Raw genomic sequence first — 14494 nt, 5'->3', positions numbered from 1 at the left:
GTAGACAGGTGCAGACAAAATACACATTGATCGGATCTTCCTGGCCACCTCTGGAGGTTGTCAGGCACACATTACAAGTGTAGACGGTGAAATAATTAAAATCATTATCCCACCTTCTAAAATAATTGACACGTGGCACCATTGACTTATGGCATCAATATGAGTCTTAAAATAAATATAGATATTTTTAAGAATGTCTGTCAAATAATATGCGTAAAGGGAGGGACCAGAGCTTTTATCCAACCAATCACAATTGCTCAGCCCGAGGCGGAGCTTCCTCTAGAACAAGATTAGTTTAGCATTGACCATAGACCCGGTTGGGAGGAGTTTGCTTATTTTAGACCATTCCATGGTAAAATCTCCACCCACCCAGGTCACCAGGTAATACAAACTGAATTTGCCCGTTGTGGCTGGGATTAAATCCAGGGCAGTTTTAACACTTGAAAATCAGCTGTCTAGTGTGCTAATCTATAACAGATTGGAGGGAAGGTTCAAGGTGAGGGGGAGTGGATCTTCTCATCCTAGGAGAGCCCTATTGTGACCGCTTTACTCCACCAGTAGCGACCCACTTTTTACATACCCATGATGACTCACTGGGTTTCCGACCCATAGTTAAAAAAAAATTAAAAGGCTGATGTAATTGGTTAAACCTACCAATCCTTTAGGATATAACTACCTGCCCTTGAATGCATCCATATGAGGAGGTTGTGCAGCCGCTGTGAATCATTACATATTGTACCAATTCTCAATACAAAACATATTTATTCAAAATCTATAAAAACAGTGTTAACATGAAAATGTATATGAACAATAAAATAAAATACTTAACAGTGGTAGTGTAATGTCACATGATTAACGTGAATACAAATGTAAACAACAATCATTTATGCACGTCACAATTCACTCAAAAGGTGCGGTATAGAGCAGGGACCTCGACACATTCACAGGAAACGTTGTCCATGTACCTTTAAAAGTCTTATAGTGCTCTGCTCTATAACGTGCCTTGGATTGAATAACGGCCGCAGTCAATGTCCATTATCAGTCTGGTGTGTGTGTCACAGTGTGTGTGTCACAGTGTGTGTGTGAGAGGGAAGCGCTGCTCTGTGGGCCTTCATCTCCTCCAGCAGGGTGATGAGGAGGCGTGTGTGTGGGCCCTGGCAATCCCTGATAGCGGGGCACAACTGAGCCAGGCATTCCTCCACCCCCAACGCGGTCTCCATGTCCTCAGCCAGGCGCACCAGCCGTGGGTCACCCCAACCCGCCGTCAGCCTCCGGGCAGAGTGGCTCTCCAAGGCTCTGGCCAGCTTCACCCCCAGGGAGAGAGGCCTGTCCTGGGCCTGGGAGGATGAGAAGGGGGGAGGGAAGGGGACAGCCCTCTCTAGCTGGTAGGTGAGAAGCAGGCAAGTCAGCAGGCAGGAGCAGGCCTCCAGGAAGGGTAGGTCTCTGACCTCTGACCCCAGGGCCTCGAGGACCGCATCTCCGGCAAGGGCGCTGCGTTGAAGCTCCTCCCTCAGCGTGACAGTGGAGGCCAGGTCCAGCGCTGTCCGGCCACGGCCATCCCTCTGCTGCAGCAGCTCAGAGCCTGCAGGACAGAGACAGACAGAGTTCAACTTTAACCGTTCATCTTGACCCCAACAAGATTGCTTTAGATTTCTAGTTAGTTTCTACATTCGTTGCAATTTTCAATATTTTGGGCATTTCAACTACTGCTATTAATACCATATTTACACCATCGTATGACTGAGCAATAGGGAGTCAAATTGAATTCAACTTCATAAAACAACATTAAAACAGTGCCACTCTTAAGACAACATGGTAATGTTTTTGAAACGTTGCATACATGTGCAATTAGGGCCTGAGAAGCATCAGTGATGAAATCATGACACACAACGAACGCACGGTTGGGCAGCCAATTTAAAGAAGCGTAAGTATGAAAATACACTGAGTAAACAAAATATTAAAGAACTCTTTCCAATGACAGACTGACCAGCTGAATCCAGGTGAAAGCTATGATCCCTTATTGATGTCACTTGTTAAATCCACTTCAAAATCAGTGTAGATGAAGGGGAGGAGACAGGGTTAAAGAAGGATTTTTAAGCCTTTAGACATTTGAGACACGGGTTGTGTATGTGTGCCATTCAGAGCGGGCAAGGCAAAAGATTTACTACGGGGTACGTTAGTAGGTGCCAGGCACACCGGTTTGAGTGCGTCAAGAGCTGCAAAGCTGCTGGGTTTTTCACAATCAAAATGTTCCATGTGTGGCAAGAATGGTCCACCACCCAAAGGACATCTAGCCAACTTGACACAACTGTGGGAAGCATTGAAGTCAAGCATGGGCCAGCGTCCCTGTAGATCGCTTTTAACACCTTGTAGAATCCATGACCTGACGAATCGAGGCTGTTCTGAGGCCAAAAGAGGGTGCAACTCAATATTAGGAAGGTGTTCCTAATGTTTTTTCATACTCAGTGTAAAACTCCATGGGGGCTAATGGGACTGCTTTAGATGTATATAGTGGAGAGAGCGAGACAGACAGAGAGAGAACAGCTGTTAACCCACAGGGCCAGCCAGGGCATTCAACTCACTTTACTGCTAACTTATGTTGACACGATTAACTGGTCACGTTGTGGTTGTGTTTGGGGACTCAGTGAGATAGTGACCTAATATGAGTTTTAGGTTTACACATGCTTATGTAACACATTAGGCTGTGTCAGTGCAGATTAATCAAACTGAGAGGCATTGCTAAGGGTTGGGAAACCGATATGATGAGACTGGAGGACAATAAAGTCATTGTGGTTCAAAACACGAGACCGATTTGATCTTGTCACGAACCGCATTTCCCCTCGCTCATATATGACATCAGTAGGACAGTACATGACGCATACGTACACACATACGTACACACATACGTACACACATACGTGCACACATACGTACACACATACGTGCACACATACGTACACACATACGTACACACATACGTACACACATACGTACACACATACGTACACACATACGTGCACACATACGTACACACATACGTACACACATACGTACACACATACGTGCACACATACGTACACACATACGTGCACACATACGTGCACACATACGTACACACATACGTACACACATACGTACACACATACGTACACACATACGTACACACATACGTACACACATACGTGCACACATACGTACACACATACGTACACACATACGTACACACATACGTACACACATACGTACACACATACGTACACACATACGTACACACATACGTGCACACATACGTACACACATACGTACACACATACGTGCACACATACGTACACACATACGTACACACATACGTACACACATACGTACACACATACGTACACACATACGTACACACAAAATGTATTTTCACGCAAAGCCAGTTTCACTGTGTGTCGTTGGGCAATGTGTTAAAAGTACTTTTGACATTTTCTTGTCTTCTCCCGCTCTCCTCTTCCCTTTGTGTGTTCATAATAAAAGCCCACGCACACTTGGCCGATGTGGAGCAGGCCGAGTGTGCGCCCTTTGAGACATCCTAAGTTCCTATGGCAAACTGCACTTGATGCCACTTGACAGCTCAACCTCGGCAACGTTCCCGCCACTTGTGAGCTAGTTTAGAGCTCTCTGACGATTCGCCGCAGAGTCTGAAAGGCAGCAGTTTCTGTTTGACAGACACACTGAGGTTTGGGAAACCGGACGGGTAAAGGAAGGACAATCGCCGTCCCCGTCGTTGGATTGCGGTTGGCGCGTGTGCAGAGGCGGCACCAGGCTTAAAAAAGGGGGGCTCTCTTTTCGTCCTACGATTTAATACGCCGAATGGTGCTCTTGACCTTGCGTGCGGAAGTTGGCATTCAGCAAGTTCAAGTAGCTCATTATCTAGGTATTAAAATAAATACAGTACATACATTGGAATTCTTGGTTGGCGCTCTCGCACACATAGTAAATACATACCGTACTCACGCTAAATAATGTTATTTATTATGGAACTTTAGGGGAACACCCCCTTTTTAAAAAAAAAAATTTTTTAAGGTGGCCATCACGACTTGTGGAGAGAAAAGGGAGCTTGCAAATGAAGAGGTGTTTCTTTTTCCCTCTCGAATACGTCTAGCCAGCTCTGGCGCTCGGAGGAATAGCGAAAGTAAAGCACATGACTCGGGTACCACGGGAGGTCAGCTCTCATCTACCTTTTAGTGCTTCAAGCTCAAGTGGCAAAAACTCAATCTGCATAAATTGGCGCGTTAATCTACATAAACTTTTACATTAGCAGGGACATTTACAATGCAGAGGTCATCCAGGGAGCAGCAGTCAAGGACGTAAGAGCACGGTTTCCATCAAAGCCGCTCTAGAGAGAAATAGAGAGAGGGATGGAAAGAGAGAGGTAGGCGAGGTGAGAAGAGTTCTTTACACAAAGCAGGTAATAATAGCCAACCACTCCAGGTTTATTTGGCCTTGCCATTAGGCCCATTGAAAAGGAGTGCTTATGAAGTTTCAGGTCAGTCATGTCATGCTCAGGCAAAGGACTTTGGGCCTTGAGGGGAAGCATTCACAGTATTTGCCAGGTCTATCAAGTTTAAGAGAGGGGGAGAGAATTTTTGTATGTGAGGAATGGGCAATCTTCACACATTTCTTCCAGTTTTGAGCCTCAAAACTAGACTTCCAAAGTGGGAATATTGTATTCACAATAGCTGTAGCTTTCAGTGAGGGGTCCAACCTTGGGTTGTGCTCTGCATGTGCCTTTCAAACCGTCAATTAACATTTCAATGGCAGAAGGACATGTTCTTGAGTACTTTTTGGAACTCTTCTCCAAAAAGGATTAAAAATATCTTTCAGTCCACAGAATGAAGGCTCAGCTCAAGTGGCCTTCAACGATACGTGTTTTTGTGTGTGAAAAATCCCTGGCAAAGGAGTGCACCATCATCCATGACTGTAAATTCTGTTGAAACATCCTGTGGCCCTCCCCTACATGCTTGCTAACTACAGGGCACTTATTGAAATACAGGAAACCAAATACTAAACCTACAGTCGGGTATGATGGGCACAGCCACCAACCCCCCACTTATTCTGCTCCCCCTTTCTCCATGAACTGAGCTCTCACCCCCCCCCCGAGCTGATTAATTTCCCCCTCTCCCCTCCCTACTCCATGCAAAAGAGGCCTGGGCCCAAATCAAAAACATCAGTTGTGAGTGACGTGTCAGGCTGGGCGAGGCAGGACGTGGTCCTGGCCTGCGCGCCGCTCTACCGCCATATCAAACTGCCTGACAGACAGGCCACAACACGGGGAGTAACAGAGAGAGGCGTAGTGGGGGATGGGGGTTTCAGCAGAGACCGGTCTGTCTCTATGGTGGTCTTTCTATCCTGCCTGGCTGTGTCGGTCTACCTGTACACACGCGCTCCAAAATGTTTAACCGTAACTAACCCAAGATATCTCATCGGCGTAGTTTCCAAATGGGAACAAAGGAAGTATAGTGGGCAGAACACACAAGGAGGTGGGCAGAGCTGAGCATGTTAGCTAGCGAGCTAACATGTTCCCTAACGAAAATATGCAAATACGTGCTAGAACGCCTACCCTGAAGTGCACGCAATTCGTCCTTGTGCTCTTTCTAAACAATGCCATTTTTTTCCTAACTTTTAGAAATGGTGAAACCTACAAAAATGTTGTGCACTCTGTTCGAAACACATTTTAATTTGGGGAACAGAAAACTGCATTGAGATAGTGTTTCATCAATGAGAACATTTGCGGTGGTCACCTGGTCGATCTACAAACATTCCCTAGTTGATCGCCAAACATTTCTGTGAAACAAAAACTCCTTGCGTTCCTGTTTTTGTTGGCAGCGGGAGCACTTGATTCAGCAGCCCTAGCGCCAGGAAGACAAAGTCTGAAGGTAGAACGCCTACCCGACAGGCCCAGAGAGAACAAATCAAGGGTACCTATAGGCTAACCGCTGAACAACCAGATCACCATCTGCACCGTTTCCTCGCGCCATAGACTGTAAAAGCAAGAAGCCTCGAACGCACAGCAAAGTTGATCACGTGAGATTTCAAAATGTTTAAAAACTATGACTAGACGAATACAGCAAAGAGCTGCTGTTCAGATGAGTAAGCTCATGTTGTTGGTATTGGTATTCAGCCCTGTCAACACCTTGTGTTCTTCCTACTTCCACAAACACTACAACCAGCACTGCAGCTGCAATGAATGAGCACAGCAAGGTGTTTCCATAAGCTAGCGCTGCTATTATTAGCGTCTTGTGCCTTTTTTAATATCAAGGAATATTTACCTTCCTCCGGTCATTGGAGTAACAACATGAATTGGCGCACGAGGCAGAAATAATGCTTCAGTTTCGCCATCAGCCGGAGGACTGTGTCCCCTTTTCCCAGCGGAGAGGGACGGTGAGTCGGGTGAGAGGCAGCTTCACTGCTGCTCCCCTTCCTCTGCTCAGACTGACCATCAGATGCAGGCCATCAGTCCGGTAAAAAAAAACTAAAACAAATGATTATGCTCACTCAGCTGTGCCCTCACAAGTAATACAACAAATTATCTATTACCACTGTGATCAAATGGTCATATAGTGGCTACAATGTTTGTTATATCATTTCAAAATGGCCGGAGAAGAGCGACATTGGCACGGCAACTCAAAGCATAGCCAATATGCAGCGATAATGTATTGGGTCTATAGCCTACTGCACAAACCTCATTGCTACACAACTGCTTTTTAATTGATTAATGTTAGAGGCTTACGCTTTTTTAAGTCGTGTAAATCTGAGCGGTAGATCTCGGCTTGTATTTTGACTTGGAAAGTGGTCTCGGCTCTGCAAAGGACTGGTGTATCGCCATATTCTCCCACTGGACTTCCTGTCATCACCATATTTGGTGGCATGATCTAAACCGATTCTGACTCCCTCCCTCCAACGGAATCAGCCACTGCCTATTCTTCACAATCTGTCAGTGCTTTACTTCACACTTACACTGTACACACAAACACACACACCGCTACACACACAGAGCGAGAGAGCGTTGGGAGTGTGTCCAGGGCTTGGTACGATATTGGCTCCTGCATCACGGAGAGCGATTAAAATGAGTCCAGGTATTGGCGCAATGTGTCAGATATGCTGCTCTGGAGATAAATAAAACACCTGGGGGATTAAATGTGAGCAGGGGTAATTACGCTATTTGCTCTACGTGTGTGTGTGTGTGTGTGTGTGTGTGTGTGTAGGCAGGGGAATTCACACGCCTCGCGAATGCTACTGCAGCCTGCACCAGTCAGACACAGCCTGATTGCCACACACACCATCACACACAGAGCCCTCTGGCCTTTAGAGGGCAGGCAAAGACAAGAAATACAAAAGCCAGAGTGGAGGAGGGGAGAAACCGAGCAAGGAGTCCTAGTTCCACCCCCCCCATCCCCCTCTCTCTCTCTCTCTGTCTGCTTTAGTTCCAGACGAGAGACGCAGAGGCAAACAGACTGGGATGCGGCTCCACAGCACAGCAGAGCACAGTAAACACCCCTCTCTCCATTTCCCCTTCCACCTGACAGAAAGACAGCGAGAGACTGTGTGAACTGAGACCAGGGGCAACACCCCCAGAGGAGCACCCCTGCCCTACAACAACAGCAACCATAGGAAGACAATAGCAGAGCATCAACCAATGGGCACGGCCCAACCACAGTCAATGTACACATCTCGACTGCCAGGGGAATAAAGTGTATTCTCCTAGTCTCCTTTCCTTCACGCCGATCTAAAAAATGAATTTTTAAAAAACCGAATGATTTGGTGAAATCACTGTGGATAAGGGAACAGGAGACAAAGAAACAAACCCACTATGGCCAGGGCGATATCAGTATCGCAATACTTGTTGTTTGTATCGTGGCAAGGAAACAAAACACGAAGCAGCTTTAACTTCTTGAAAACAGCCCTAACGTTGGAGACAACGTTGTCATCCAGAGTCACATGTATTTATTTTCCAAGCTACAGCAAACAATATTTTACACGCAGCAGGTTTTTAAAAAGAACATAATAGTTTGGTCTACTTCATGCTTTCATTTTTGACATGTACATTTTTTGGGGGGCGATACTGGTATCGTCACAGCCCTAGAAACCACTTGCCATCATTGAGACGCAGCCCACATCTTTAAGGGAACCCAGCCTGCTAGCGGTAGCGAGAGTCGTAGGGATGGTTGTTTGTTAGCGGTGGTAATGAGAGCTCTCCAGTTGAAGGGCTCATCACCCAATCAAACATAGGCCTGGGCAGACAGAGATTAGAGCCAGATTATGGGCCAGAGGGTTAGGGGTTGAAGGCTGGACTCTAGCTGTAATCCCCCACGGGCACACCTGCCACACACACAGCCGTTGTGACATCTACAGGACGAGGAACCAACAGATTGGAGGCGACATTGTAAATCCCTTGCTTGCCCAGTATTCGAGCTTTATGCTGTTATGCAGCACTTTGATATAATAACCTCGATGAGGCACAGTGTCTTGTCAGTAGATGACCAAGGAAGTGCATGGAAATGGCTAAGAAAAATGACATTGGCCAAGAAAGTCCATGGCGTAGGCACGTGCCTTTCGATAAAGAGGTTAGACTCTCTCTTCATATCCTGTGACCTACTCAGACTTGTTACTGTGTAAGGATTCGAGCAGCTTTAGTGCCCCTGGACCCTCATTGGCCCGTGGACAACATATAAAAGGAAGGAACTGGGTAGTTCACAAAGCAGTCATGACCTCTTACAAACGGAAGGTCTATAAAACTACTCAATATCATACATCGAACACTATCATTTTTCACACATTCAACACAGCTGGAAAATGTAATAATATAGAAGACTTGACTCCTCTTAATCTCTCGTGGCCAGATTCACAGGAAGTGACAACCTTCGCGCAATTTTTACTTTTGGGTAACCGTGATCAGATACGTCTGAACTACACGGCTTATTCATGTTGCTCTTGGACACGGTGGTGCTGCCTTTTGGGTCGACACACAGTCGATTCAAGTGAAGACCGATTGCTGGCGTTTTTGAGGTCCGGCCTGAACAGAGAGAAGAGACAGTCATAGGAAAAGGACGCGGCCACGTCCCTGTCGGAAACGGAGACGCTAGACGTTAACCTTGGGGCCGTGCTTGTGTCTAGCCAGTCGCCCCTTGTTCCTCTGAGAGGAAAGGCGCGCAACTGGACCTTTGGAAGAGAAGGAGAAAATGGAGCGTTTACAGGAGGAGTTGCTCGACCTGTGTGTGTTTACTCCACTCGCATAAAAGAAGCCTCCTACCCTTCCTAAGCTGCCTCGATAGGCAGTACAAAACACATCACCAGGCAAGTGGTTCTAACAGAGGAGGGGTAGGCTGGTCTAAGAGTACTTTGGGGCCTTATGGGGCTTAGGCCCTCCACCAAATTTCTACTTTCTCTCGCAGCCTTCAATGGTGTTTTGGGTGTCTCCTCTATCTATAGAAGAGTTTCCCCTTTCATGCTCCTCTCACACGTGTGTGTATGTGTGTGTGTGTGTGTGTGTGTGCATGCAGGCAAGCTGCTATTTATTCCAAGGTTGCACTTCTACTTGGGTTTGTGCTATTTTTCGTTCTTGCAAGATTTCTCGCAGCCCACCTAACCATTTAAAAACACAGCCTGAAGTTCTGCTGAAACACATGCACTGGCCACAGTGAGGGTTAAGCAACACGCTAACAACGTAGCAGTCGCTACCAGAACGTCTCTGGTTTCAGTCCCAGCTGCGACAACTACCGAGTTGACCCCGATCAAGAAAGGCAAGGTTTACCCGCCATTTTGGAAACGGCGCGCCGCATCACAGCCTGAGGGAACAAAACTGCTTCCTTTGCCGCCGAGCTAATGACATCTTTCAGTTCCACAAACATGAATTCAGAACTCAAAAGGGATTGGGAAGGGAGGGGTGAATGACTGAGACAAGCGGATGAATGCTTGGTGGTGTGACTAACAAACAAGCAGCCGCAGAAGAGGTCTGGTAGAACATAAATCGCTGTGCTCAAATGAACAATTAATTTGCAACTGCTTTAAGGAGCTACTGCCCCTAAAAACCAACTAATCCCTTTGAGTCACAAACGTTTATTCTGGTGTCAAAATTAACTACGTGTAACTATGTGTAAATAGGACCATTTTTGTCAAAGTCGTCTAAACGTTTGGAACCGAAATGTGTCACAATGAGTAAATGAAGGTTGGGTTTGGATTACAATCATGTCCACGTGCAAACCGCTCCAACGCCCACACCGCGTCCCTTCATCGAATGGGGCTCTGTTGTTTCATCGCCCCCAACCAACGATTTCAAAAAGATCACGGACGTTTTGAGACTGAAAAGCCTTTACGGATTGACCATGCAACGCAAGTTTAAAGCAGGATACACATCCAACAACTACGGTTTGTAAGCCCTGCCAAATGACCCTATCATGTGGGGATAGGTGATGGAGATTTGTTGGTCCTCAGTGGTGATGAGTATACCCATAGCCAGCTAATTAAGATAGGGGCACAAATAAATATTGGATGCAGCTATGGTGGTACTAGCTAACTCATGTCTGACTACAACAGTGTACTAACTAGCAGCAACAAATTCAAACCAACCCAGAGCCATAGCAAAAACATGTCACAGTTGGTTGAACATTTTAACGCCCCTACTGGCCGGAATCTAATCTGGAGCCAGTCAAATCTACATCTGTAAAGCTTGACAATTTGCAAACAAACCAGATTACATTATTTCTCGAGCTATGTTCATAATTTAGGAATGATGACAATGGTTGACCCTGTTTTTCTGTTAGACAAAGTGCACATTTGGATGCCAGGACCTACCAGAAGGCAGAAAGGTGGGTAATCATGTCGTATGTCCAGCAATGTGATTACAAATGGTTTAGTGACCATATTTTCATTAAATTGTTCACTTGCTATTTTCACAGCTTGTCAGGCAAGACCTCAGAATAAAAGTGTCACGCAACACAAGTACCCATGTGACATCTCTTACTGTCAGTCTCCCTCAACTCCTATGAAAAGGACATGCCATGAGGCTTCTAATAGTGACCCGAGTTACTGCCCTGATGACACAGACACATCAACAATGATAGGTAATGTGTGTTGTGAAAAGTTATTTTAAAAGAAATACCTGACTTGATAAAATAGGCTAATTCCCCAGCCAAGCAGATACAGTGGGGCAAGAAAGTATTTAGTCAGCCACCAATTGTGCAAGTTCTCCCACTTAAAAAGATGAGGCCTGTAATTTTCATTATAGGTACACTTCAACTATGACAGACAAAATTAGAAAAAAAATCCAGAAAATCACATTGTAGGATTTTTAATGAATTTATTTTCAAATTATGGTGGAAAATAAGTATTTGGTCAATAACAAAAGTTTCTCAATACTTTGTTATACACCCTTTGTTGGCAATGACAGAGGTCAAATGTTTTCTGTAAGTCTTCACAAGGTTTTCACACAATGTTGCTGGTATTTTGGCCCATTCCTCCATGCAGATCTCCTCTAGAGCAGTGATGTTATGGGGCTGTTAACGGGGCAACACGAACTTTCAACTCCCTCCAAAGATTCTCTATGGGGTTGAGATCTGGAGACTGGCAAGGCCACTCCAGGACCTTGAAATGCTTCTTACGAAGCCACTCCTTCGTTGCCCGGGCGGTGTGTTTGGGATCATTGTCATGCTGAAAGACCCAGCCATGTTTCATCTTCAATGCCTTGCTGATGGAAGGAGGTTTTCACTCAAAATCTCACGATACATGGCCAGACTTGGCCATAGTGGAGTTTGGAGTGTGACTGTTTGAGGTTGTGGACAGGTGTCTTTTATACTGATAACAAGTTCAAACAGGTGCCATTAATAGTAGAGGACAGATGAGCCTCTTAAAGAAGAAGTTACAGGTCTGTGAGAGCCAGAAATCTTGCTTGTTTGTAGGTGACCAAATACTTATTTTCCATCATAATTTGCAAATAAATTCATTAAAAATCCTACAATGTGATTTTCTGGATTTTTTTCCCCTCATTTTGTCTGTCTGTCATAGTTGAAGTGTACCTATGATGAAAATTACAGGCCTCCCGTCTTTTTAAGTGGGAGAACTTGCACAATTGGTGGCTGACTAAATACTTTTTTGCCCCACTGTACATCTAGCAGTAGTCATTTTAGTTGTGAAGTGCATTAGCAAAAAACGTTGTCCTTTTATTTAGAACAAAATGCAACTTACCACTTGGTAGTCTATTATGTCACCCTGTCACAGGCCCTCCCAGTCAACACCACTTCATAAGATTGACTGCTGCAGTGGTTCGATAGGTGTCCAGTTTGCAGCCAAAGACCTCCCCCTCCAGCCTCACCCCTTGCCTGGTCACCAACGGTCGACATGGTAAATGTCCAGTAAAACCCTTTTCATAGCAAAACCCTTTTCATTCCATGTGTCACTGATGAACTCTGCCTCAACTCTGCCTGTTTCTACAGATGGACTGGAGCGTCGGTCGTTTGATGGGGAGACCATAATTGAGTTTGTGTGTCAGATATCACCCACATCCTAACTGCCGTTGGTAATAGAACTGTGACTGTGTGTGTGTTCACAGAAACATCCATGGAGACTTGCAAGATGTTGTGATGAAGTCCAGACGGACATACAGGCTTGATACTGATGCCTCTGAATAGACAGAGACTTGGCATTCAGCATACAAATTATACTAGACAACTTTTTCTTGTATCGTCTTTTTTTATTATTATTGAATGGCATCATTCAGTATGGGGAAGGAGAAACCCTGTGTATTCTGCACCAGGATCTGGGAACTCCTGTTGTATACGGGACACCACACAGGAAGGTATGACCACTCTGACATGTTTGCCAAGGTAGCCCCATAACCAGCAGACAAAAACGCCGATAGGCAACGTATCTGTCACAGCTGGGAATGACAATGAAAGGTGTCATATTAGCAGAAGACTGCCTCTATGGTATTATGTAAAGTGTTGTTTATTCTACATGGACCTGCTACTTTGAAAGTTATCAAAACCCTTAGTTTGTTACTCATCGTGTATTCATTCCTGGCGTTTCTAATGTTCTTTCTGCGTTGTAAGACCTTTCGTTTCCGAAGCGTGTGACATAACGATTTGATCTGCAGAAATTCAGCAATTGCATTCTTCTCATATTATTCTGTAGGTTACTGACCTATTCAAAGCTTCCGCCGGCATCTCACCATACACCTGTGCCTGTAGTTATGGAGCGCCACCTGCAGGAGGTTTGTTCGTTCAGATCGAGCGGGGGGTGTGGGGGGGGGGTGACATCTGCGGCCAAGGTTCTGACAGTTGGGTGTGTCTTGGTGGTGGCAAGGACACATCCAAGAAACACCCACATCAAGCCACACCAACTCACATTTGGCTTCTGTCATGGCAGCAAGCATTTCTTGAAAAGCAAGCCAAAAAACTAGGTTAAATCAGCGGGTGCAGTTCCTCTTTATCCTACGGTTGAGCAGACGCTCGTGATGAGGAAAGAAAAGTACAACAAAAAAAACACTAATTAATTAACCTAGTGTAGTGTAGCCTAATCTAAATGAGCTGTTTAGCTAGTCTGTTTTAGCTGGGCCTCAATGAGACTGGATGTAGAGGGTTGCTAGGCTAGGCTAAGCAAGACTTGGTCTGCTTACTAACATGGGTGGCTGTATTGAGCCCATGCCACCAGAGATTAAGGCGCAGGGCGACAGCTTGAAGGCTCTTTTCTTCCTGCCTTTCTCTCCACGCCTCTCTGGAGCAGCTCAGATCTCAGCCACAGCTCCAGGTCATTTTCCATTCCAATCAGGGGCACTCTCTCTCTCTTTCTGGTCATCCTGCAAAATTTAAACACTCCCAGCCGAGGAGGGGGCACAGCGAGCGGGCACACACGCTAACACACACACAGGGTCGTGTGGGCAAGTCTTCAGAGAGCAGAGGGAGGGGAAAGAGAGGAAGGGGAGAGAGCAGGCCTTTCCCTCAGCCATGGCATGCTTTCCCCGCCAGCACCCCAGGGTCGAGGGTGGGGGCCATACGTTCCAACCCCCACCACCCCTTCCCCTCCCTCCCTCTGTGTCCTCCAGCCAGGGTTATTATTTCAGGGTTACAACACTGCCATTGAAAGGCCTTGTTTGTTTGGCAGTGGCAGCGAGAGCTGCCTTTTCGACCAAGCCCTGGCAGCTCAGCTGAGTTTGGCTGTTGGGAACAACAACAGGGTGACAGCCAGGCAGCAGCAATTTAGTAACCACTACAACGCTTGCTAGCTAACCCCACCACTAAAGATATGTTTTCATGTATAAATGTATTCAGTAATCATTGTAAACCAAATAGTCAGTAAAAAACGTATTAATACATTGAAGCTACTTTACTTGGCCCTCTTCATTAAGCTCAATTAGTGGTAAATGGAGCCACGCTGCTGTCCAAGTGGCTCTACAACTGTCTTGATGTGTAGGACCCAGCCACCTGCTAATCAAAGCCCCTGGTTCGAATGTTCTGTTCAA

At 45.9% G+C, this 14494-nt stretch overlaps 1 protein-coding gene across 4 annotated transcripts in view; it reads right to left on the bottom strand.

Annotated features, from left to right (window-relative positions):
• Positions 1-742: 742 nt before the first annotated feature.
• slf1 (SMC5-SMC6 complex localization factor 1) overlaps positions 743-14494 on the bottom strand; it is a 36992-nt gene continuing 23240 nt past the window's right edge. For 3 of the 4 annotated variants that reach the window (XM_052478515.1, XM_052478514.1, XM_052478516.1), the window contains exon 18: positions 743-1582. In XM_052478515.1, the coding sequence (XP_052334475.1) occupies positions 1056-1582 (527 nt within the window). In that variant the 3' untranslated portion in view covers positions 743-1055. The remainder of the gene's footprint in view (positions 1583-14494) is intronic. The other variant, XM_052478517.1, reaches the window with a different exon arrangement.

Source organism: Oncorhynchus keta, chromosome 25, assembly GCF_023373465.1.
Source record: "Oncorhynchus keta strain PuntledgeMale-10-30-2019 chromosome 25, Oket_V2, whole genome shotgun sequence".
Lineage (NCBI taxonomy): Eukaryota > Metazoa > Chordata > Actinopteri > Salmoniformes > Salmonidae > Oncorhynchus > Oncorhynchus keta.
Note: the sequence above shows the minus strand (reverse complement) of the source record. Positions and strands in the feature narration are given on the sequence as shown.